The sequence below is a fragment of the Chiloscyllium plagiosum genome, chromosome 37 (genome assembly GCF_004010195.1).
Source record: "Chiloscyllium plagiosum isolate BGI_BamShark_2017 chromosome 37, ASM401019v2, whole genome shotgun sequence".
In the NCBI taxonomy this organism is placed as follows: Eukaryota; Metazoa; Chordata; class Chondrichthyes; order Orectolobiformes; family Hemiscylliidae; genus Chiloscyllium; species Chiloscyllium plagiosum.
In genome coordinates, this window is record NC_057746.1 from 18,249,698 (window position 1) to 18,273,134 (window position 23,437).

General features: G+C 49.5%; 1 protein-coding gene across 1 annotated transcript in view; it reads right to left on the bottom strand.

The window, feature by feature from the left end:
• The window catches only part of LOC122541250 (ral guanine nucleotide dissociation stimulator-like), a 206,856-nt gene that overhangs the window by 17,649 nt on the left and 165,770 nt on the right, over positions 1 to 23,437 (bottom strand). Inside the window, exons 7-12 of the mRNA XM_043677867.1 lie at positions 22,911 to 23,014; positions 22,182 to 22,266; positions 17,602 to 17,670; positions 13,893 to 13,979; positions 4,289 to 4,321; positions 4,023 to 4,144 (exon numbers count right to left, since the gene is read on the bottom strand). Of these exons, the coding sequence (XP_043533802.1) occupies positions 4,023 to 4,144; positions 4,289 to 4,321; positions 13,893 to 13,979; positions 17,602 to 17,670; positions 22,182 to 22,266; positions 22,911 to 23,014 (500 nt within the window). The remainder of the gene's footprint in view (positions 1 to 4,022; positions 4,145 to 4,288; positions 4,322 to 13,892; positions 13,980 to 17,601; positions 17,671 to 22,181; positions 22,267 to 22,910; positions 23,015 to 23,437) is intronic.

Consider the following 23,437-nt stretch of genomic DNA (forward strand, 5'->3'; position numbering starts at 1 on the left):
GTGGACATAGCCTTAGAATTAGAGGGGGTAAATTTAGAACATAAATGCGGAGACATTTCTTCAGCCAGAGAGTGGTGGGCCTGTGGAATTCATTGCCACAGAGTGCAGTGGAGGCTGGGACGCTAAATGTCTTCAAGGCAGAAATTGATAAATTCTTGGTGTCACAAGGAATTAAGGGCTACGGGGAGAATGCGGGTAATTGGAGTTGAAATGCCCATCAGCCATGATTTTGGGCCGAATGGCCTTACTTCCGCTCCTATGTCTTGTGGTTTTATGGACAGTTAACGGTCAAGGTTTGATTAAATTTTGAAACGACGGCCGGTTGACCTGAGGGGCGAGGTGGGGAAGGCCAGAGCACTGGGCAGCAGCGGGCAGCTTTTCCTTTTGTCGAGTTGACAGAGACAAGTATGGTGTGCACATGTTCTCACTCACGGCAAAGAAGACCCTGCTCACGATTACTCTCCACTGGCGTCTACAGAGACAAAACTCAGGGAACAGGGAGAGGGGAGGTTCAGTCATTTCAGCGCTATCCCCTCACCTATCAGTCAGAAATCTGGCTAGACCACACCCCCCTGGGCACTGCAGCTCAGGAAGGGTATATTTCAGTTTTGGAGGGAGTGCAGCGGGTCAATTTACCAAAATAACGCCTGATCTCCAAAGGTTAATGACAGGGAGTGCTTACACAGGTGAGGTTCATGCTCCTTGGCCTTCAGATGCTAAGGAGCAGCACGGTGGCTCAGTGGTTAGCAATGCTGCCTCACAGCGCCAGGGACCCGGGTTCAATTCCAGCCACTGCCTGTGTGGGTATTGCACATTCTCCCCGTGTCTGTGTGGGTTTCCTCCCAGAGTCCAAAGCCATGCAGGTTAGGATGGACTGGCCGTGCTAAATTGCCCCATGGTGTTCAGGGGATGTGTAGATCAGGTGAGTGAGCCATAGGAAATATAGGTTTACAGGGATAGGGTGTGGAAGAGTCAGAGCAAACTCGATGGGTCAAAACAGCTGCTTTCTGTACTGTAGGGATTCGATAAAACTGATCCAAATAGCAAAAAAAATTAAAGAGAACAGCTAAGGTTGAATAGAAGAATGTCTTGTCCAGAAGCAGAGAGAAGCCTCTCAAATTAGAGCTAGACTTACTAAGTGATTATAAAGGACACAGGTCCCCACAGAAACACGGGTAGACCATTTCAGCCCGAGATTGATAGATGTTTGTTAACGATAGGTAAAGGATGTAGTTTTTTCCAGTTCTTTTACCTTACATGCTCAAGGCCAGCATTTGCTGTCCTTCACATTGTTTCTGTTAGGAATGTGATGGGGAGCAGTTTTAATGAACTGCTGGGATCCATGTGAAGTGGGTGTCGAACACACAACTGAGTAACTCGCTACACCAATGCAGAGGGCAATTACCAGTCAACCACGTTGCTGTGGGTCTGCAGTGATACTTAGGCCAGAGAATGCAGGGGCAGTAGCTTACGTTACCGAAGGGACCGCGTGAATCAGACGGGCTTGTGGTCATAAGGAGAAAGTGAGGACTGCGGATGCTGGAGAGTCAGAGCCGAAAAGTGTGGAGGCGCTGGAAAAGCACAGCCGGTCAGGCAGCATCTGAGGCACAGTAGAGTCAACGTTTTGGGCATAAGCCCTTCATCAGGAACGTGGGGGGAGTAGCTCGGAAAGAAGATGGGCAGGTCAAGGGGGCAGTGCCAAGTTGGAATGTTGGCTCTGGAATGAGGTGGGGGGAGGGGAGATAAGGAAATGGTGAAGTTGACGTTGATGCTGTGTGATTGGAGGGTTCTAAGGTGAAAGATGAGGTGGCCTTCCTCCAGGTGTCAGGTGGCTTGGATCTGGCGGTGGAAGAGGCCCAGGACTTGCGTGTCCTTGGCGGAGTGGGGCGGGGGATGGGGGGAGTTGAAGTTATGCCAATAGCCACGATGAATGAACAGCTTCCAATTCCAGATTGATATTCCCCCCCACCCCACCGCCCACCTGCAACCCCCCAATCCACAACTGGCAAGGGATTTGAAAACCTCCTGCCAAAACATTAGCCTGAATCCCGGGATTTCTCAGGCCAGTGATGACACCCAATCATCCCAGCTCCGACAATGCAGCCGCAAACCCGGAACTGAGGAGGGGGCGGAATTGAGGAAATGAGCCACCCCCTTGCTCCTACAGTTAAAAATGAGCTGTAACATGGTGAGGGGCATAGCTGAGGTAGGCAGGAAGGAACGGGGGAATGAACGGGGCTTAGATTTAAGATAAGCCTTCGAAGGGGGTGTGAAGAAAATATTTTCACCCCGGGGAGTGGTGGTGGGATTCTGCAATTCATTGCCCGTCAGGGCAGTAGAGACAGAAAGCCAACTAACACTTAACAAGTATCGACTCAGACATTCACTTGCAATGCCAAGACACGCAAGGCAATGGGCCACATGCTGGGGAAAGGGGGTGAGAATAGTTTGTCCATTGACATTTTTTTGACTGGTTTTTCATGAGCTGAGGACTCTTTTTCTATGGCTGAGATTGACACCCCACCCTTCGTAGAATATACAGCACAGGAACTGGCCCTTCTACCCACAAGCTGTGCTGAACCTGATGCCAATTTAAGCTCTGGAGACAGTGAGGTCTGCAAATGCTGGAGATCAGAGTTCAGAGTGTGTTGCTGGGAAAGTACAGCAGGTCAGGCTGCATCTGAGGAGCAGGAATCCTGATGAAGGACTCCGGCCCGAAACGTTAATATCCTTGCTCCTCGGATGCTGCCTGACCTGCTGTGTTTTTCCAGCAACACACTCTCAACACCAAATTAAACTCTGCCCGCTTTTGGTCCATTTCCCCCCCCACCCCCTACAGGTTCCTTGGGGTTCATAGAATCACTACAGTGTGGAAACAGGCCCTTTGGCCCAACAAGTCCACACTGACCCTCCGAAGAGTAACCCACCCAGACCCATTCCCCCTACCCTGTAACCCTACATTTACCCTTGACTAATGCCCCTAACCTACACATCCTTGAACACTATGGGCAATTTAGCATGGCCGATCCACCCTGATCTGCACATCTTTGCACTGTGGGAAGAAACTGGAGCACCTGGAGAGAATGCATGCAGACACAGGGAGAACATGCAAACTCTACAGATAGTCACCCAAGGCTGGAATCGAACATGGGTCCCTGGAGCTGTGAGGCTGCAGTGCTAACCACTGAGCCACTGTGCCGCCCCGATGCATATTCACATGCTTACCTTAAAGTCCCTCAAACACTCCTACCGCATCTCCCTCCACCACCACCCTGGCAGCGTGTTCCAGACCCCTGCTACTCTCTGTGTAAAAACACTTGCTCCTCGCATCTCCTTTGAACTTGCCCCCCTCACCTTAAATGCATTGCCCCACCCCCCCACCCCCAATAGCAATAGATATTTCAACTCAGGGACAAAAGACTCTGACAGTCAATCATCTCTGCGTCTCAGTTTTCATTATTCATTCTCATCAATTGCCTTTGGGAGCAGATAACTTGAAATTGTCCTGAGTTAGACAATTTAGGATCGTAAGGGTCCACAGCATTTGTTCTGTATTCCTCCCAGATCTGCCCAAATGCTTCTTAAATTACCAAATTGTACTCAGCTCCACCACTACCTCTGGTAGCCCATTCCAGACACTCACCACCTTCTGTATGAAAAACATTGCCCCTTTGGACCCTCTCCCCTCTAGTTTTGGACTCCCCCACCCTGGGGAAAAGCTATTGAATATCTATGCCCCTCATGATTTTTTTTATCAACCTCTATAAAGTCAGCCCTCGGTCTCCTCCGCTCCAGCGTAAAACCAAGTCCCTGATCATGAAGAAAGCAGTCAGCCCGGAGAAAGTGAGGGGTGCAGATGCTGCAGATCAGAGTCGAGAGTGTGGTGCTGGAAAAGCACATCTTGGTGAAGGGCTTATGCCCGACTCTCCTGCTCCTCGGATGCTGCCTGGGCGGCTGTGCTTTCCCAGCGCCACTCGACACACAAAGCAGTCAGCACCAAGGCCCTGACAGGACTGTCTCACCTTTCAGCTTCACTGAGCGTCTCCAGGCCGTCGAACCAGTTCAGGAATTCCGGATCTTTCTCAAAGTGGTAATTCTTGCAGGCTTTCTGGAGCAGCTTAATCTGGGCGATGATTTCAAATTCCTGTCAGTCCGCCACAATGCCCCCCGCACCCCAGCCGGGGACAAACAGAGAAAATAAAACATAAGGATTGGAACAACAAGAGAAAAAAAAAAATCACACACCGAAGGGCTGGACGGAAGTGGCAAATTGCCACGGGAAACTTACCTTTCTCCGCTTCTCAAAGTTAATCAGTCCGTTCTGGAAGAGAGAGGGAAAATTGTTTGCAGTTACGTTCTGAAAGAGTTGCAAAGTTGAAGAGCCCTCCCTTTCCCAACGCTTTAAGGAGTTGGGAAAGAGTCCCTCCCTCCCCTTTCCTGGAACTTATGCTCTCGGGCGGCACGGTGGCTCAGTGGTTAGCACTGCTGCCTCACAGCACCAGGGACCCCGGTTCGATTCCAGCCTCGGGCGACCCTCTGCATTGGAGTTTACATGTTCTCCCCGTGGGTTACCTCCAGGTGCTCCGGTTTCCTCCTACAGTCCAAAGAAGTGCAGGTCAGGGTGGATTGGTCGTGCTAAGTTGCCCCGTAGTATCCAGGCTAGGTGGATTAGCCATGGGAAATGTAGGGTTAAAGGGATAGGGCAGAGGTGGAAGAGTCTGGTTGGGATGCTCTTTAGAGAGTCAGGGTGGACTTGATGGGTGGAATGGCCTGTTTCCACATTATAGGGATTCTATTAAGAGTTAGCTAGATGGAGACAGAAGTGGATGTCTTCACAAAGAACAAGGGGTCCAAATATATATATTTAAAAATGATCATCCCTGCATTTCCCATGGCTAGTGCACCTAACCAACACATCCCTGAACACCATGGCCAGTTTAGCACGGCCAATCCACACTAACCTGCACAGCTTTGGATTGTGGGAGGAAACCAGCGCACCCGGAGGAAACCCAGGCAGAACATGCAAACTCCATACAGGCAGTCGCTCGGAGACTGGAATCGAACCCAGGTTCCTGTCACTGTGAGGCAGCAGTGCTAACGTACTGCCTTTTTATTAGCTGCGTCCCTTTTCGCTCCAAAGAAGAAAGCTGTGTGGGGGGCATTGATTGTCTAAGGTTCGTGAGCAGCTACAGCAAGACATCAGGAAAGCTAATCGAATGTGACATTTACCACGTGGGGGAGGTTGAGGGCAAATTAAGGGAAAGTGAGGACTGCAGATGCTAGAGATCAGAGCTGAAAATATGTTGCTGGTAAAGCGCAGCAGGTCAGGCAGCATCCAAGGAGCAGGAGAATCGACATTTCGGGCATGAACCCTTCTTCAGGAAGAAGGGCTCATGTCCGAAACGTCGATTCTCCTGCTCCTTGGATGCTGCCTGACCTGCTGCGCTTTTCCAGCAACACATTTTCAGGCAAATTAAGGGAGGCAATTCTTCAGTGGTAAGGGACATGGATGAGATCTGTGCAGAGCACTGGTCCCCTTATTGAAGGAAGGATGTTGGAAGCAGGCCAGAACAGGGTAACCCCTCGAACAAGAGGATTGCGTTATGAGGAAAGGTTAGTCAAGGCTGCACTTGCATTGGAGTAAGAGGTAACCACATCTGTAAGATCCCAAGGTCGACTTGGACAACATGTCCTTCGATGGAATTCCAGGATTCAGAGTCACAACGGAAGGGTCAAAATAAGACCGATAAGGAGAATCTCTTTTCTCACAGAACAGTGTACCTTTGGAACTCACTTCCTTAAAATCAACAGAAAGAAGGTCCTGGAATATTTTTAAGGTGGATGTGGGAAAAGGCTCGTTCTGCGAGAGAGGAGGTGGAAGCTTGCGAGGGAATAGGCAGGAAAGCGGAGCGATTAGATTGGCCACGACTTAACGGGGGGACAGCAGGTTTGAGAGGCCGAGTGGCCTAATTCGTAGGTCAGTGGCAGCCAATCGGGATCTTTAACGTTCTGAAAGGGGTGGACAGAGAGGATGTTTCCGCTTGCAGGGAAGAGGGAGACCGAAGGCCATCAATGTAAGGTCCGTTCGCGGGTACAGTTCCTGAGAAAGGTGCAGGGTTGCTCTCTCATTACAGAGAGGACTCAGGGCGCTGGGCAGGGTGGGGGGGGGGGGGGGGGTTGGGAGGGGGCGGAATCTAAACTGTGCAGCCAGAAAGAGTAAAAGCACCGTACTGCAAGGCTGAAGCAAACACAAAACTGCTCCACTCCACCCAAAGCATGAACTCTCGTCTTTTCTCTCTCTCCACAGATGCTGCCAGACCTGCTGAGATTTCACTTCCCAGCATTCTCTGTATTAGCACCTCATGGAGTAGTTGGGGGAGGGGAATATGCTGTAAATGCATCTGAGGCTAAACTAATTAAGCATATCGAGTCAGAGATAAACAGCACGGAAACAGGCCCTTCGGTCCAACTCGTCCATGCCAACCGGATATCCTAAATCAGGGGTGAGGAACCTGCACCCTAAGGCCATTGTGTGTGGCCTTTTGAATGAATTCAAATTTTGCACAGCAAATCTCTTATTTTTTATTAATATGGTTTTTGTCCTTTATTATTTTTATTTTAATCTAAAAATGAATGTATTTAAAATACCAGAGAGTAAAAGAAAATTCAACGAAAGAATCCTCACAGACTGACCGCCACAATTAAAAATGTGAATATTGAAGAATATATAATTGAAGTTTCTTGGATGCAGCCTTATTAGATTACAACTAACATAATGCAGCCTTCCAACATGAAAAAGTTCCCCACCTCTGTCCTAAATTAATATCGCCCCATTTGCAAGCACTCGGCCCATATCCCTGTAAACCCTTCCCATTCATGTCCCCATCCAAATGCCTTTCACCCTAAACCTATGCCCTCTAGTTCTGGACTCCCCTCACCCCAAGGAAAACACTTTGGGCTTCTCACCCTATCCATGCCCTCCATGATTTTATTAACCTCCAACCTCCTCAGCCTCTGATGCTCCAGGGAAAACAGCCACAGTCTATTCAGCTTCTCCCGATAGCTCAAACCCTCCAACCCTGGCAACATCCTTGTAAATCTGCAATATTCCAACAGTGGCCTAACCAATGTCCTGTACAGCCGCAACATGACCTCCCAACTCCAGTACTCAATACTCTGACCAATAAGGGAAAGCATACCAAACGCCTTCTTCACCACCCTGTCTATCTGCGACTCCACTTTCAAGGAGCTATGATCCTGCACCCAGAGCAAAGAATAAACTATAAAAGCACGTGAGGAACAATAGTGGGTGCAATTGAATGAGATAAAGAGCGAAAGGGAGAAGTTCAAGTGGCAGATAGACATCAGCATGGACACACTGCAATGAGTGGTCAGTTGGGAGATCTATGTAATTCTGAAAAGTCTCTTATTATTACTTGAGAGAGGGTCAGGGAAGGATGTGCTGCAAAAATTCAATTATTGGTTCTAGATGTTCGCTCTGGTGTTTTATCTGCTTTCAGATCGTAACGAATTTGAATTAGAATTGGCTTTATTCTCACATGTACTCAAATCAGCCCAGTGAAACGTTTACGGGTTGTCACTTATGGCACCATTTTACGTACAAAGGTACCTCGGTACAGATTCTTAGGTGAGAATTGTCAGGGGCAAAATAAAAATAGAAAAACACAGAAATAAGAGCGTAGGAGAAAGCGTTTTGATTGAACCCTTACATTGTGGGAGCAGACCATGCAGCTTGTCGAGTCCAAAGCAACCTTCCAGAGAGCAACACACCCAGCCCACAGCTACTCCACACCTTTGGACTGTGGGAGGAAACCCGTGCAGAATGTGCAAACTCCACACGCAGACAGTCGCCCGAGGCTGGAACCAAACCTGGGCCCCGGGTACTGTGAGGCAGCAGTGCTAACCACTGAGCCACCAGGCCGCCCACACTCTGCAAGCTTCAATATCTGGTGGGCTTGATGGATCAGTTGGATATTTTCCTGCGCCCCACCCCCAATATTGTCATGTTCACATTTTCCTTTCCAGCTGAATGGATTAAGCCAGGACAGGCTCTGATTTCTGCTGGTTCAAACCTTTGATCCCTTCTGATTGTGTTTTGGTGTTTTCACTGCAATAATAATCCAGGGGCCCAGATATTACCACAATCGCAGGCCAGCAGAAGGTGAATTTAATCAATAATGAAAATAAAGTTGGCTTTAGTCACTGTCAGTGAGCATCAACTGGTCATAGAGCATGGAATCAGACCCTCCAATCCAACTCAATCATGCTGACCAGATATCCTAAACTATTCTCGGCCCCATTTTCCAGCATTTGGCCCTTATCCCTCCAAACCCTTCCTATTCGTATACCCATCCAGATGCCTTTTAAATGCTGTAATTGTACCAGCCTCCACCACTTCCTCTGGCAGCTCATTCCATACACGTACCACCCTCTGCGTGAAATAGTTGCCCCTTAGGTCTCTTTTATATCTTTCCCCTCTCACCCTAAAGGTTTACCTGCTAGTTCGAACTCTCCCCCACCCTGGAGAAGAAAGATCTTGGCTCCTCACCCTATCCGTGGCCCTCATGATTTTATAAGGTCACCTCCCAGCCTCTGACGGTCCAGGGAAAACTGCCCCAGCCTGTTCCCAGCTGGTTCACCGATGCCCCCCCCGAGGGTAGGAAATTGATTCAGTCTGGTCTGTACGCGACTCCACACCCGCAACGACGTGGCTGACTTTGAGCTGCTCTTTGAAAGTGACGAGGGCGCTATTCAACTTCAAGGACACCTCAGAATGCATGACCAAGACAGACTTTGCCTTTATCCCATGTAATACTGCATTGCCACATGGGGGCGCCTTGGTGCTGACAGTTTGATGTCGACATGAATGCGGGATACGCACATCCGACCTTGATCCTGCCTCATTTCTTCATCACCTCGCGGGACATGAGGAGGGGCTTCTGACAGGGCACATCGGTAGCGTCCCTATCTCTGAGCCAAGTGGCCGGCGTTCAACCCCCACCTTGTAACAACAGCCCCCGACAGAAAATATCCGCAGAGGGCGATCTCCGAACAAGTGCCGCCCTGAATTTGTAACCTGCTGCGGCTTATTTCCGTTGTGATTCCTTTCCCTTGCGCGTGCCAGGGGTTTTGACGGCTGCTGGTGTCGTGGAGAGGTACTGTGGAGAGTCCGGCTGGATGGAAGAGTGTGGCAGGAGCTGACTTGGCCTCGTGTGTCTATTCCGACTCTTTCGAAGACTGTCACCGCTTCGGAAGAATTATTACCCACTGCAGCCAACCCTGTAATGATTTATCCAGCTTCCTTTGGGAAATTCCTATTTTATCAGCTTTCATCACTATTTCCGACAGTGCAACGCAGACCATAACAACTCATTGTGTAAATGCATCCTCACAACGCCCTCAAAACAACTTAAACCTGTGTCTTTTTGGCCTTTGGAAACAGTTTCCCCTTACTTAAAAAAAATCCTTCTCAATTTTGAACGCCCCCCCCCTCCAACAAATTCCATCTCAACTCTGCTCTGGTGAGAGTTATCCCGATCTCTCCACGTTTGCTTCATTGCGGACAGAATTCTAGTAAATCTCCCGGGCACCCCTCCCACACGGTCTGACATCCCTTCCTAAAGTCTGGTCCCAAGCCAACAACGAGTTAAGGCTCTGTGTGGGTGAAAGGCAGGAAAGTGGAGGTGAGAATTATCAGCTCAATTGTGATTCCATTGAATTGCGAGAGGGATAGGACTCAAACTGGGGGCCGAATGGACTACATGCACTCCGACATCTTAGGATTCAAATCAGACTACTGCAATAGGAACGGGTGGCCATGTGCTTACAAGTTGTCGGCTGGAGTGTCCACACATGAAAGACATTGAAGAAGTGACAGCGAGGGTCATGGGAAATTTGTTCAAACATTCTCAGTCAAATGAACATAATCTATTTGGTCATCTCATCTGTGCCATTCTGTCCCTTCGACATTCCCCCCATCCCCTGCCCTTCCCATGCCACCCTCGCATGCCCCTTCCCGTCCATTGGCATGTCACCCCTCCCATGCCTTTCCAACGCTCTCACACACCACCCATTGCTTCTCTTCCTACCCATCCAATGTGCTGGCCTTTTCATTGGGAAAAAGACCCAGGTATAAGGACAGAATTCAACACCCCTGGGGTGGCACGTTGGCTCAGTGATTAGCACTGCTGCCTAACAGGGACCCAGGTTCGATGCCAGCCTCGGGTGACTATCTGTGTGGAGTTTGCATGTTCTCCCCATGTCTGTTTGGGTTTCCTTCAGGTGCTGAAAAATGTGTTGCTGGAAAAACGCAGCATCCAAGGAGCAGGAGAATCGACGTTTCGGGCATAAGCCCTTCTTCAGGAATCCTGAAGAAGGGCTGATGACCGAAACGTCACTTCTCCTGTTCCTTGGATGCTGCCTGACCTGCTGCGCTTTTCCAGCAACACATTTTTCAGCTCTGATCTCCAGCATCTGCAGTCCTCACTTTCTCCTTCAGGTGCTCCAGTTTCCTCCCGCAGTCCAAAGATGTGCAGGTTAGGGTGAATTGGCCATGCTAAATTGCCCCATAGCATTCAAGGATGTGTCAGTCAGGTGAATTAGTCAGGGGTAAATATAGGGGAAATGGGTCTGGGTGGGTTTCTCTTCTGAGGGTCAGTGTGGACTTGTTGGGCCGAAAGGCCTGTTTCCACACTGTAGGGATTCTATGATCCCGAAAAGAATTCGGAGACTTTTGTCGGTTGTAAGACACGGAACTGAGCCTCATACATCCACACCAGCCAACGCTGGTGTTACGGCCAACTGCCCAGCCTCCTGAACACCACCATCTGAAAGTGCCCCTCCACGCCCATCACCATCCTGACTCGGGAATATCTCACTGTTCGTTCACGGTCGCTGGGTCATAATCCTGGAACTCGGGACCTACTGGAATTGTGGGTTTACTGACAGCGCAACATCTGCAATGAGTCAGCTCACCATCACCTTCTCAAGGGCAACTAGGGGCAGGGGAGAAAGGCTGGGCCCGCATCCCACCAATGAAAACAAGCCTCCAATATCAAACAATGACTCCTTGCTCCCTCAAGTGCTTGTCTAGTTCCCCTGCAAAATTTGTCTATTTACCTCAACCACACTCTGTGTGATCGCAAGTTCCCCATTCTCACCACCTCGTTGTGGGTAAAGTATCTTCCGAATTCGGGACAGATTTCTTGGGAATGGTCTGACGTTAATAACTTCTGGTTTTGGTCTTATTTTTTTTTTAGGGGGGGGGCGGGGCTGGTGTAGGGGGAATATTCTCACGACGTCTACCCAATCAAAATCTTTCATCATTTGCAAAGAGCTTTGCTGGGTTTGCTGTTTTCCAGATAACGCAGCGGGAGGCTGTTAGTTTGAGAGGGGAATGGTGAACTAATTGTAGTATAGTGATGGCTGCTTCAAGTAAGGTTGACTGAAAGGTGAGGCATACTGAGGGCAGTTAGAGCAGACACTGCCTTCCTTCAAGAAACAAGGGTGTTGTTTAAAAGGGGAGCGAAAAACACTTTTGACCACAACCCCATCCAGAAGTGATCAGCACATAGTGCCCTCGAGACCCCATGGGCAAAGGAGAGGGTCGATCCTGTGGCATGGTTCCCCGAGCAGACTGTCCCAGTCATTTGGCAGAATGCCTCATCACCAGAACTTTCAAACAAGCACCAAGACATCGCTCGGCTGGTGGTGAGAAGGGCACTGCCTGTCAGATCCTTCATGTACACCCTTTGGTCTGTACCACCACACGATGGCCTCAAAGCAGCTGCAGGGGGGTGGGTACAGACTGTCACACATCTCCCTCTGGAGTGTGCCTTTGTAAAGGGAGTGTGGAGGGAGGTGCAGTAGTTTGGGTCGAGGTTTGTCCCGAGCAGCTCCGTGACTCCGTGCTCCCTGGGACACACACCGAGACAAACGTCGCCTGTGCCTGGAGGGCCGTCACCTCGGTGAAAGACGCTCTTTGGTCTGCCCGAAACTTGTCGGTCTTCCAGAGCAAGGAGCTGATCCTGACCAAGTGTTGCAGACTGGCACATCCCAAGGTCCAGGACTACGCGCTGAGGGATGTACTGAAGCTTGGGGCAGCTGCTGCCAAGGCGCGGTGGGGATAGACCACTGTCTGGGGCCTTCCTGCTGAAGCACTCTGCGCTTTCAGTTATCGGACCCTCCCGGTGCCTCAAGTGCATGTAGATATAGTCTTGTACAAGTAATGTCTTTGGTTTGTTTGTTGGATAATTGGAGAGGTGGATCTCAAGCCTGCTCCCTGCGGATACAGGGACATTGAACATTGAACTTGCAGGATTAGTGACAGTTTGTTTGCAAAATGGAGTCAAACTCCTTCAGACGTTACTGTCCAGAACCGAATTGGTTCAGGTGTTATGTGTGGAAAGATATTTTGATGAGTAAAGTACATTTTTGAAATAAAAGAAAAAGGAGTACCATCTACAATAATTTCCCCGCCAAGTCACACACCATCCTGACTTGGAATTATATTTCTGTTTCTTCAAATGGGTCAGAGCCCTGGAACTTCCCTCCTTACAGCACTGTGCGTGTACCTAACCCCTCTCTCTAAGGACAGACGCTTACAGAGAAGAAAGCTCATCATCGCACTTCCCGAGGGCAATTAGGGACAGAATATAAATGTGAGCTGAGCCAGTCGTACCCAAGAACACGGGCTTTGGATAGGTAGCTCCAAACAGGATTTCGCTCTGCGCTTTCAGAGCTCCTGAGGCCTGTTTATTGCACGGTGAGGTGCATTCAGGACAGCGGTGCAGCCTCCCACTCCTATGTCTGTAAGGGGACAGAGGTTTACTGGGCCTCCAGGATGCTCTGCGTGGTCCTATGTCGCACTGCGGACTGCGACACTGGGAACATCCGAGGTGCAGGAGAGTCGACGTTTCGGGCAGAAGCTCTTCCTCAGGAAGAGCATAAGCTCTTCATCAAAATTCCTGATGATGAACTTATGCCCGAAACGTCAACTCTCCTGCTCCTCGGCTGTGGCCTGACCGGCTGTGCTTTTCCAGGGCCCCACACTTTCTGACTCTGATTGCCCAGCAGCTGCAGGCCTCACTTGCTCCATCGCCACGGATCAGCGAACTGACTCAACCGAAAATCAACCAAATGAACAGCGGGTGCTGGAAGTCAGAAACTGAAACCGAAACTGCTGGAGAAACTCAGGCAGCATCTGCGGAGAGAAACGTTTCGGGTCCAGTGACTCACCTTCAAGGACGGACGCGAGAGTATAGGTTCAGGGTGAGAGGGGAAAGATTTAAAAGGGACCTAAGGGGCAGCTTTTTCACGCAGAGCGTGTATGGAATGAGCTGCCAGAGGAAGTGGTTGAGGCTGGTACATTTACAGCATTTAAAAGGCATCTGGATGGGGACATGGATAGGAAGGGTTTGGAGGGATATGGGCCAATGCTGACAAATGGGACTAGATTAATGGTCAGCATGGACGAGTTGGACAGAAGGGTCTGTTTCCGTGCTGTTTATCTATAGGTCTACGACTGACCAGCCACTTTCTGATTTCTCTGATTCTTGACGTTAGTAACTCGAAAAACAAAGACGGGACAAACCGCACCGTCTTATTTGCAAAAGGTTGCGCGCAGGCTATTTGTTTAAGAGCGTGGCTCCTTTTAATCTTTTTTTTTTAATGCGTCCACACACGGTCACCCAATGGAACAGGAACAGGGTCTGCCAGCAGTCAGTGAGTCACAGACAGAGACACGGGGCGGGAAAGACTCTCAGGGCTAGGAAAATTCCAGATGCAGAGTTGCACGTTGCCCCCACCTCCCATGTCGCTTGCCTCCCCGCAACGTCAACATTCTGACAGCAATCAGCTGAACGCCCACTCACCTCCACGTAGTCCTTCACAGCAGTGTCCAGCATCACCAGGTCAGTCAGGAAGGTCCCGAGGTAGGGCACAGTGCCCTGAACGACATTCTGCAGAGACACCAGCACAAAGGGAGACGACACTGAGTGTCCCTGCTATCTCGGTCCTGTCGATGCCTGAACTCACCAGGGCAGCGCCTGCTGCTCTCCTCCCCCCACTAACCCCTCCCCTCCCCCGACTCCCGACTCAGTCTTCACTGTGCGCCTAACACGAGTGGAACACAGAACGGCCACAACGACTGGGGGAAAACAGGTCGCCGGGGACTGACGCAGTCATACAGCACGGCAGCAGGCACTTCGGCACATCCAATCCATGCCGAACATTATCCCAAATTAAAGTACAGGTCAGTAGTGCCATAGAGATGTACAGCAAACAGACCTTTTGGTCCAACTCGCCCATGCCAACCAGATATCCTAACCTAATCTAGTCCCATTTGCCAGCACTTGGCCCATATCCCTCCAAACCCTTCCTATTTATATACCCACCCAGATGTCTTTTAAGTGTTGTAATTATACCAGCCTCCACCACTTCCTCTGGCAGTCCATTCCACACACGCACCATCCTCTGTATGAAAAAGTTGTCCCTTAGGTCCCTTTTAAATATTTCCCCTCTCACCCCAAACCTATGCCCCCTAGTTCTGGACTCCTCCACCCCAGGGAAAAGATCTTATCTATTTACCTTATCCATCCCCCTCATGATTTTATAAACCTCTATAAGGTCACCCCCTCAGCCTCCGATGCTCCAGGGAAAACAGCCTCAGCCTATTCAGCCTCTCCCTGTAGCTCAAACCCTCCAACCCTGGCAACATCTTTTCTCATTCTGCTATAACGCGTGTGTATTGTTAATGCAAATTCGCTATAGCGTGATTGACAAATTGTTTCTAAACCACGATCTTTCAAAGCGTGTATAGGTGAGAACGCGATTTCACCCCCATTAGTTTAAATGGTGCTGCTATTACACAATTTTCTTATAAGACTGGACTGCATGAAGATGGAACTACTGCATTATAGTAGAACCCCCTCGTCCAACCTTTATAGGTGCGCCAGCGAGAGCATTCTGTCTGGATGTATAACGACCCGGTATGGCAACTGTACCGTTCAAGATTAGAGACGGTTACAGAGAGCGGTGAACTCGGCCCGGACAATTACAAAGGCCAACCTCCCATCTACAGAATCCACCTACCAGGCCCACTGTCAAGGAAAGGCCGCCAGCATTCTCAAAGATCCATCCCACCCTGGCAATGTTTTTCTACAACCTCTACCATCGGGGAGAAGGTACAGAGGCCTGAACACACGCACCAGCCGGTTTCAAAACAGTTTCTACCCTCCTGTTGTTAGAACAAAGAATGGACTCACAAACACTTAACATTCGCCTGTACTTGTGTTTTTGTTTTTGGCGCTATTTACCTATTGTTTACTTATCTCTGCTATTTAACTCTGTGATCTGCCTGTATTGCTCGCAAGACACAGCGTTTCACTGTGCCTCGGTACACGTGACAATAAACTCAATTCAATTCAATTCCGAAAAGTCTTTAAAACATTGTAACTGCACCCACGTCCTCAGGAAACCCTCTGTGCAAACAATTTGCCCCTCATGCCTTTCTTAAATCTCTCTCCTCTCACATTAAAAAATGACCCCCTCGTGTTGAAATCTCCCATCCCAGGGGAAAACAAAACACCTGCCATTCACCCTGTCTATGCCCTTCATGAATTTATACAACTCTATAAGGTCACCCCTCAAACTCCTACACTCCAGGAAAAAAAGTCTCAGCCCCTCCTTATAACCCAAACCTTCCACACCTGGCCACATCCTGGTAAGTCTCTTCTGAAGCCTCTCTCACTCCACAATTTCCAGCCCCTGTCCATTGTAATTGAACAGCCATGTTCAAGGCCAGCTCACCACCACCTTCTCAAAGGGGCAACTAGGGACGGGCAGTAAATGCTGGGCCCAGCCAGCGACGCCCATGTCCCACGAATGGATTAGAAAAAAACCCAAAACCGTGCTTGTGTCATCTGGGAAACCTGAGAGGGAGAGGGAACCCTCAAGGGCATAGTTGCCTAGCAACGAGACAGGGATGGAGGAGCGAGTTCAGGAGGCTGGATTAGCAGGAGCTTTGAGGATGGGAGACCACACACCTCACCGAGATAAGGCTTTAAGATGCAAATGTTTCCTTTTCTTCTTGGCTGTTTCTTGTGTTGCTGGGTTTTTTTAAAAAATTCTGTTTCTTGTATCTAAGATGGTTGGTGCTGTGAAATTCTGGTTCTTTGTACCTAAGATGGCGGCACGCTGTTCACCGTACTCCTGTACTTGAGTGCATGTGCCAATAAAACCTAATTGGAATTCTAGCGTCTCTGAACAGGAACAGGCTGTATTATAACCGCTGTTTGCTTTATAATATAGGCTTGGATATATACCCATGTGGGTTGTGTCTGCTCAGAAGGTATGTCAGGGAATGTTCCCCAATTGCCCGGATGGATGAGCGAACCTCCATTAACACTCAAGGAACTTGACACCATCCAGGCTACAATGACCTGAATTGCCAGCACACTAACCCTCGCTATGGTGAGGCGATGGCCCACCTCGCATTATCATGGACTATTAATGCCAAAGACCTAGATAATGTTCTGGGACCCCGGGTTCAAATCCCACCGAGGCAGATGGTAGACTTAAATTTAATTTTAAAAAAAACAGAAATCTGGAATTAAGAGTCTCATGATGATCATGAATCGTTTTTGGGAAAAAAAAACCCATCTGGTTCACTAATGCTGTCTAGGGAAGGAAGCTGCCAACCGTACCTGGTCTGACCCACAGCAGTGTGGTCAACTCTCAGCTGCCCCTCTGGACAATAAATGCTGGGCCCAGCCAGTGACACCCCGATGAATGTTATTAAAAAAATAACTCACTTTCTCCAAGATGGGTATCAAACGCTGGCCTCACCAGCAGTGTCCACATCACCAGAATCAATAAAGAATGGATTTTTCTCATGACGTTCAGCAGGGCAAATATAAAAGTAGTTCGCTGGTTCAGTGCAGAGCTCAGAGGGATCCGGGTGTGCCGTTTGACGAATTACAAAAAGTTAGTGTGCAGGTACAGCAAGTGATTAGAAAGGCGGATGGAAATCCTAAGAGGAGTTATAAAGGGTTGGGAGACCTCACTGCACCGTACAGAGGTGGGAACCAAAATCTGACGTATCATGTACCATGTTGGACAGCCTTATTTGAAAGGGGAGTTGAGAGAGGATACACTTGAATGGCTTAAATAGTGAAGCAACGTTGAACAGCTTGGGCCGTTTAAGGTAAAGGTAGGTTGCTGAGTAACAGAGGAGCTGAAGGGCAGGCAGACAACAGAAGTCAGGTCAGCCAGACCAGCCCTGATTATACTGATTGCCGAACAGGCTCAGACAGCTTACTCCTGGCTACTACTCTGCACCACACAAGGGGGACCTTGTTATTTTCTTTCGGGGGTGGGCTTCCGGAGAGCAATCCTGAGCTGCTCAACTTTCCAGTCATGTCTGCTCCAGTTTCCCAGGAACAGTTTCCACCCCGGACCCATTTAAGTGCACGGATGTGACAGACAGCCATAAAAGCTGCCAGAGATTCGGGGCCCACCCTGATCGAATCGGTACCGTCTCTCGCTTTCGGCCGCATCAAGACGTTAAAAAAGGAGACTTACGGGAGCTTTATGGTCCTTCAGCCTTTTTGGGTGTTTCTTGTCCAACGTGGCGAACTTCGACGTCCCTTCCTGCAAATTTGTCAAAACAAGGAGACACTTTTTAAAAAAAAATTCCCGTCTGTCAGAAACTTCAGCTCAGAAGCCCAGGACGTATCTCCCGGGATGGGTCCCACGAATCAATGCCAATGTTACCGCGACTGGCAGCTGGGGAGATGCCAACTATCACCGAACACAGAACAGTACAGCACGGGGAATGGACCCTTCAGCTCATGAGCCTGACGCCAAATTAAATGTACCCCTTCTGCTTGCCCATGGCCCATATCCCTCCAGTCCTCACATATTCACACACTTATTCAAAAGCTCCTTGAACGCCCCTGACATATCTGCCTCCACCACCATCCTTGGTTCCAGACTCCTTCCACTCTCTGTGCAAAAAAGACTTGCCCCTCACATCTCCTTTGAAGTTGCTCACCCCCCTCCAGCCTCACCTAAAATGCACCCAAGTGGGAGCTCATCCGTGGAGAATGGGCACAGTTAGTGCCAGCCAGAGGCGTAACCTGGCTAAGGGGTGGAACCACAAGTGCATTAGAACGCCAATAGGAGACTCAGTGCGAGGGCAAAGACTGAGGAACTCCGATCTGAGGGAAGAGGGTGATGGGGTTTGTGGCCTGAATTTCCGCTCCACCCCGGGACTGGGGACCACAACAGCAGAGTGAGATCGGGAGCTGTGGCCACTCATCCCAGAGAAATAGTGCCAGGCGCAGAGGCAAACTGGGCACAGATTCTGCCCCACTACAGCGACACTTTGGTCAAACGATGAAGAGGTGCCAAGGAACGAGGAAAAAAAGGCACATCCACACCACCCCCTCCCAACCCACCCAGTTCCCCAAGGCCCTTTACAGTCCCTACGCCAACTTGGTACTGGTTGATGCCAAATCATGCACACCTCCCCTTTCTCTTACCCACGGCCGGTAACCACCATGAACCCACCTTAAACCCCTTGCTGAAATGTTCTTCATCCTAAGAATGATTTCCAGCGATTAACTGCTCTCATTGACGAAACCTCATCCACTCCATTCATCTTTCTTGCATCCCTTATGAAAATTCATATCTCCACTGAGGAGGAGACAATGGCCGAGCGGTATTATTGCTAAACTATTAATCCAGAGACCCAGGTAATGTTCTAGGATATGGGCCAAGTGCAGGCAGGTGGGACTAGTTTAGTGTGGGATTATGGTCGGCATGGACTGGTTGGGCCGAAGGGTCTGTTTCCTTGCTGGATGACCCTATGGCTCAAGTTTGAATCTAGCCACTGGCTGATGGTGGCACTTAAATTCAAGAAAACCTTGTAATTAAGAGTCCAACAATGACTATGAAACCATTGTCAACTGTTTTAGAGTCACAGAGATGTCCAGCATGGAAACAGATCATTCGGTCCAACCCGTCCACGCCAACCAGATATCCCAACCTAATCTAGTCCCATTTGCCAGCACTTGGCCCATATCCCTGTAAACCCTTCCTACCCAGGTGCCTTTTAAATGTTGTCATTGTACCAGCCTCCACCACTTCCTCTAGGAGGAAGGGAGGACTACAGATGCTGGAGATCAGAGTCGAGAGTGTGGTGCTGGAAAAGCACAGCAGGTCAGGCAGTATCCGAGGAGCACTGATAAAGGGCTTATGCCCGAAACGTTGATTCTCCTGTTCCTTGGATGCTGCTTGACCTGCTGTGCTTTTCCAGCACCACACTCTCCACCACTTCCTCTGGCAGCTCATTCCACACACGCACCACCCTCTGCGTGAAAAAGTTGCCCCTCAGGTCCCTTTTATATCTTTTCCCTCTCACTCTAAGCCTATGCCCTCTAGTTCTGGACTCCCCAACCCCAGGGAAAAGGCCTTGTCTATTTACGTTATCCATGCCCCTCATGTTTTATAAACCTTTATAAGGTCACCCTGCAGCCTCCGATGCTCCAGAGAAAACAGCCCCAGCCTACTCAACCTCTCCCTATAGCAACATCCTTGTGAATCTTTTCTGAACCCTTTCAAGTTTCATAACATCCTTCCCATAGCAGGGAGACCAGGATTGGAGAAAGTATTCCAATGTCCTCTACACCGTAGGGAAGGGAAATCTGACTTCCTCACCTGGTCTGGCCTACATGTGACTCCAGACCCACTGCAATACCTGAGTCTCTGGATGAGTGAACTCGCAATAATGTTGCTAGGCCATCGCCTTCCCTTAGCGGTGCAGTGGTAGTGCCCCTATGTCTGAGTCAGCAGGTCCATGTTCAAGTCCCACCTGCTCCAGAAGTGTACCATAACATCTCTGAACAGCTTAACTGGAAAATATATCAGGACATGAGAATTGGTAGCAATACTCTGTCTCAACCACAAGTCCTGCCACCTAGAGGACAACCCCTGGTACCTTGTGGTAGTGGTAAATTCTACCAATTTGTAGTAAGGTAAAGCCACCATTGTCCTAACAGACCATAGGGCTGCACTCTCATTAGCAGTGGAGGGGAGAGAGAGAGAGAGAGAGAGAGAGAGAGAGAGAGAAAGAGAGAGAGAGAGAGAGACAGAGAGAGAGAGAGAGAGCCGACTAGAGGTGGTCTAAGCCAAGGATCACCATGCCTCAGGTGAGTGGGAGGAGTTGAGAAGTAGAGACCTTCATAACCTCTACCAGTGTGGGAATTGAACCTGCACTATTAGCATCACAAACCAGCCGTCCAGCTAACTGAGCTGACCGACCGCAGGAGCGGCGCGCTGGTTCAGTGGTTAGCACTGCTGCCCCACATCGCCAGGGACTCGGGTCTGATCCCACCCTCGGGCAACTGTCTGAGTGGAGTTTGCAAGTTCTCCCCATGTCTGCGTGGGCTTCCTCCCACAGTCCACAGGGTAGGGTCAATCGGCTGTGCCAAATTGCCCATAGTGTTCAGGGATATGTAGGTTAGGTGGGCTTGCCTTGGGAAATGTGGGGTTACAGGGATGGGATGCTCTTCGGCAGGTCTGTTCAGACTCGATGGGCCGAATGGCCTCCTCCCACACTGTATGGGTTCTATGACCCCCACCCTCCCTCCCCAGTATGTGGTACAGAGTAGCGATTGTTTACAGCAGTTTCCGAAGGGGTCCTGTTCTCAGATAACATGAAGGTTCATTGCAGGATCGCAATCAGGAAAACTGCATTTAGTCAGACATCCCAGGACCTTATGAGAGCTGGAACAGATACATCTGCTCCTTCCGAAAGCTAACTAGGAACAATCAACCCACAGACAGCGCGTGGCTTCAGGAGAATCAATGGAGCCCAAGTAATGTCAACAGTAGCCCCATTCAAAACTAAGACATAGCAACACAGAAACAGAAAATAAGGACAAGAGTAGGCCATTCGGCCCTTCGGGTCTGCTTCGCCACTCGTGATGATCGTGCCTCATCATTCGATTATCCTTGTCCCCCCATCCCCTTTAGTCAAATTCTATATCGAACTCAGTCTCGGAAATATGCAGAATTCTGGTCTTGCCTGCTTTGCCTGGCTCACCACTCTGCGAGTTAACAATGAATTTCTCCTGATCTCAGTCCTAAATGGTCCACTCCGTATCCTCAGACTGTCACCCCTGGGTCTGGACTGCCCCAGCCACTGGGGACATCTCCTTCCTGCATCTACCCTGTCCCGTCTGGTTCGAATTTTCTAGCTGTTGACCAGACTCTCCCTTATCCACGCCAGTGAATGCAATCCTAACTAACTCAACCTGTCCACTGCCATCGCGGCAATCAATCTATTCAAAAGTAACCATTTGGACCTGCCATTTATTGTGTATAACCTATGGGTATATGTGTTAGGGACCAGGTTAAACCACTCAGAACATTCTGAAGCAGGCAACCCAGACCATAACGTTCCAATTTGCTTTGGTAAGTGTACAGTGAAAATTGCACAGAGTAAGTTAGCGAGATTGACTACCAGGTTTTAAAACAGACAAAAATGCATTCACTAAATTACACAACAAAACACAAAGAACAGATTAAAGAACCCCTACAGAACTCAGTCTATCCAAACTAGACTTAACTATGCTGTTCCGAATATACACAACAGTCCCAATAAGTAAACCCCCTTTAAAAACAGGGAACAAACGCTTACAGGTTGAAGTTAGAAGGTCAGAAGGAGAGAGAGAGAGAGAGAGAGAGAGAGTTTTGCAGTCTGTTTCCACACAGTTCACTGCTGAACTCCTAACTAGTTCTGGACTGACCTGCTCAGCGAGACATCTGACCACTCCCCTTTCATTATACAGGTCACTTCTAAAACATGACCACTTTGGTCTGAAGTCTCATCTGTTCACATATTAACAAAAAGGCCTCTCATTACCCTTTAATCTCTCGACCAAACCAGTCTAATCAGAAGCAGGAGCTGTCTACGACCGCTCTGAGAAAAACCAAGGACACAGAATTCTTGAGAAAAGGAGCTGCTTTTAGAGAAAAGGGACAGGTTTTGTGACACGTGTCACCTCAAGCTTCCCGTTGGTGTGTCATTATCTAGCTGCACACTAATATTGAGTAGAGAGAGATGTACCTTCCAGGTCCAAATCCGAATTCCTTACCCTGATCAGCAGCTCCCGGCTTTGGGAATAATTATTCTCCTCTGAAAAGATCTCTGACAGTTCATTGTAACTCCGGAAGATTTCTCTGGAAATGGAGGCAACGCAAGGCGTACTAATTAGAGAGTGATAACTTTGATCCTCATCTCAGGACTGGAAATGTAAACGGATCCAATTTATCGTGACACTGTCTGCCCGTGAGGTGTCTCTTGGGAAATTTAAGCTGCCAACTGTCAGTTGGAGTCTGCAGAAGTGTCCCCTCTCCAGATGAGAATCTGGGAACAGAGCTCCATCACTGAGAAATGCAAAAATGCAGTCCTCCATACTACAGGAACAATATCGGAGCATCATGTCAACTTCACATTGCACTGGAGATTGGGGAACGCCATGGCCATAACGAGTTACTGACCCTAACAGTGCATTATACCCGAGAATCTGGGAACGCGAAACATTGCTCCTGACTCGCAGTATTCTTCGGAATCCCGGCCAGGGGGCGGACAGTGAGATTCCTGGGAATCTGGAAATTTTGCTCCAGTACTGGCCAGATGATTCCTGGAACTTCCAAACTGGAAGCCCGGTCCCAATTTACACCGTCCCTCGGGATCTGGGATCATTGCTCCGATGCCGAGACACTAACATCACCCCCGCCTCCCCCCGCCGACCGGGCACGCGGTCCACTCCGGGAACGTCGCCCCAGTACTGGGATCCCATCTCCCCCTCCGCCGCACATACCTGGGAATCTCCTCCCACGTTTTCTTCAGTCTGTGGACCGGGTTCGACTGGAGGGCGGAAATGATGGCGTAGAGTGAGGAGAAGTTCTTCAAAGCCCGGCACTCCTGGAGACAAACACAATGGGGAGGACCGGGGAAAAAAACGGAGTCAGTTTCAGACGGATTCCCACCGATAACGCTCAGCGCAGACAGCCTCGACCACCTTCCCCCATAACCCCCAAACACAGCAGTGAACCAAAGCAGGGAAATGACCGTCCTGGGAACAATTCAAACGCTTTCGTATTCCCAATCTTGGCGAAATTCTCCCGCTGACCTCAGGCTGCTACTGAGATTGCAGGGATCCCCTTGACAATGGGGGACAATTGTGAGTGTTCAGGATTACATCCATCGCAGGGAAGGTGCTAGCGGAGGCAATGGTCTGACTGTGTGATCGTTAGAGCTATTAACCGAGAGAGCTGAAAACGTGTTGCCGGAAAAGCGCAGCGGGTCAGGCAACATCCAAGGAGCAGGAGAATCGACGTTTCGGGC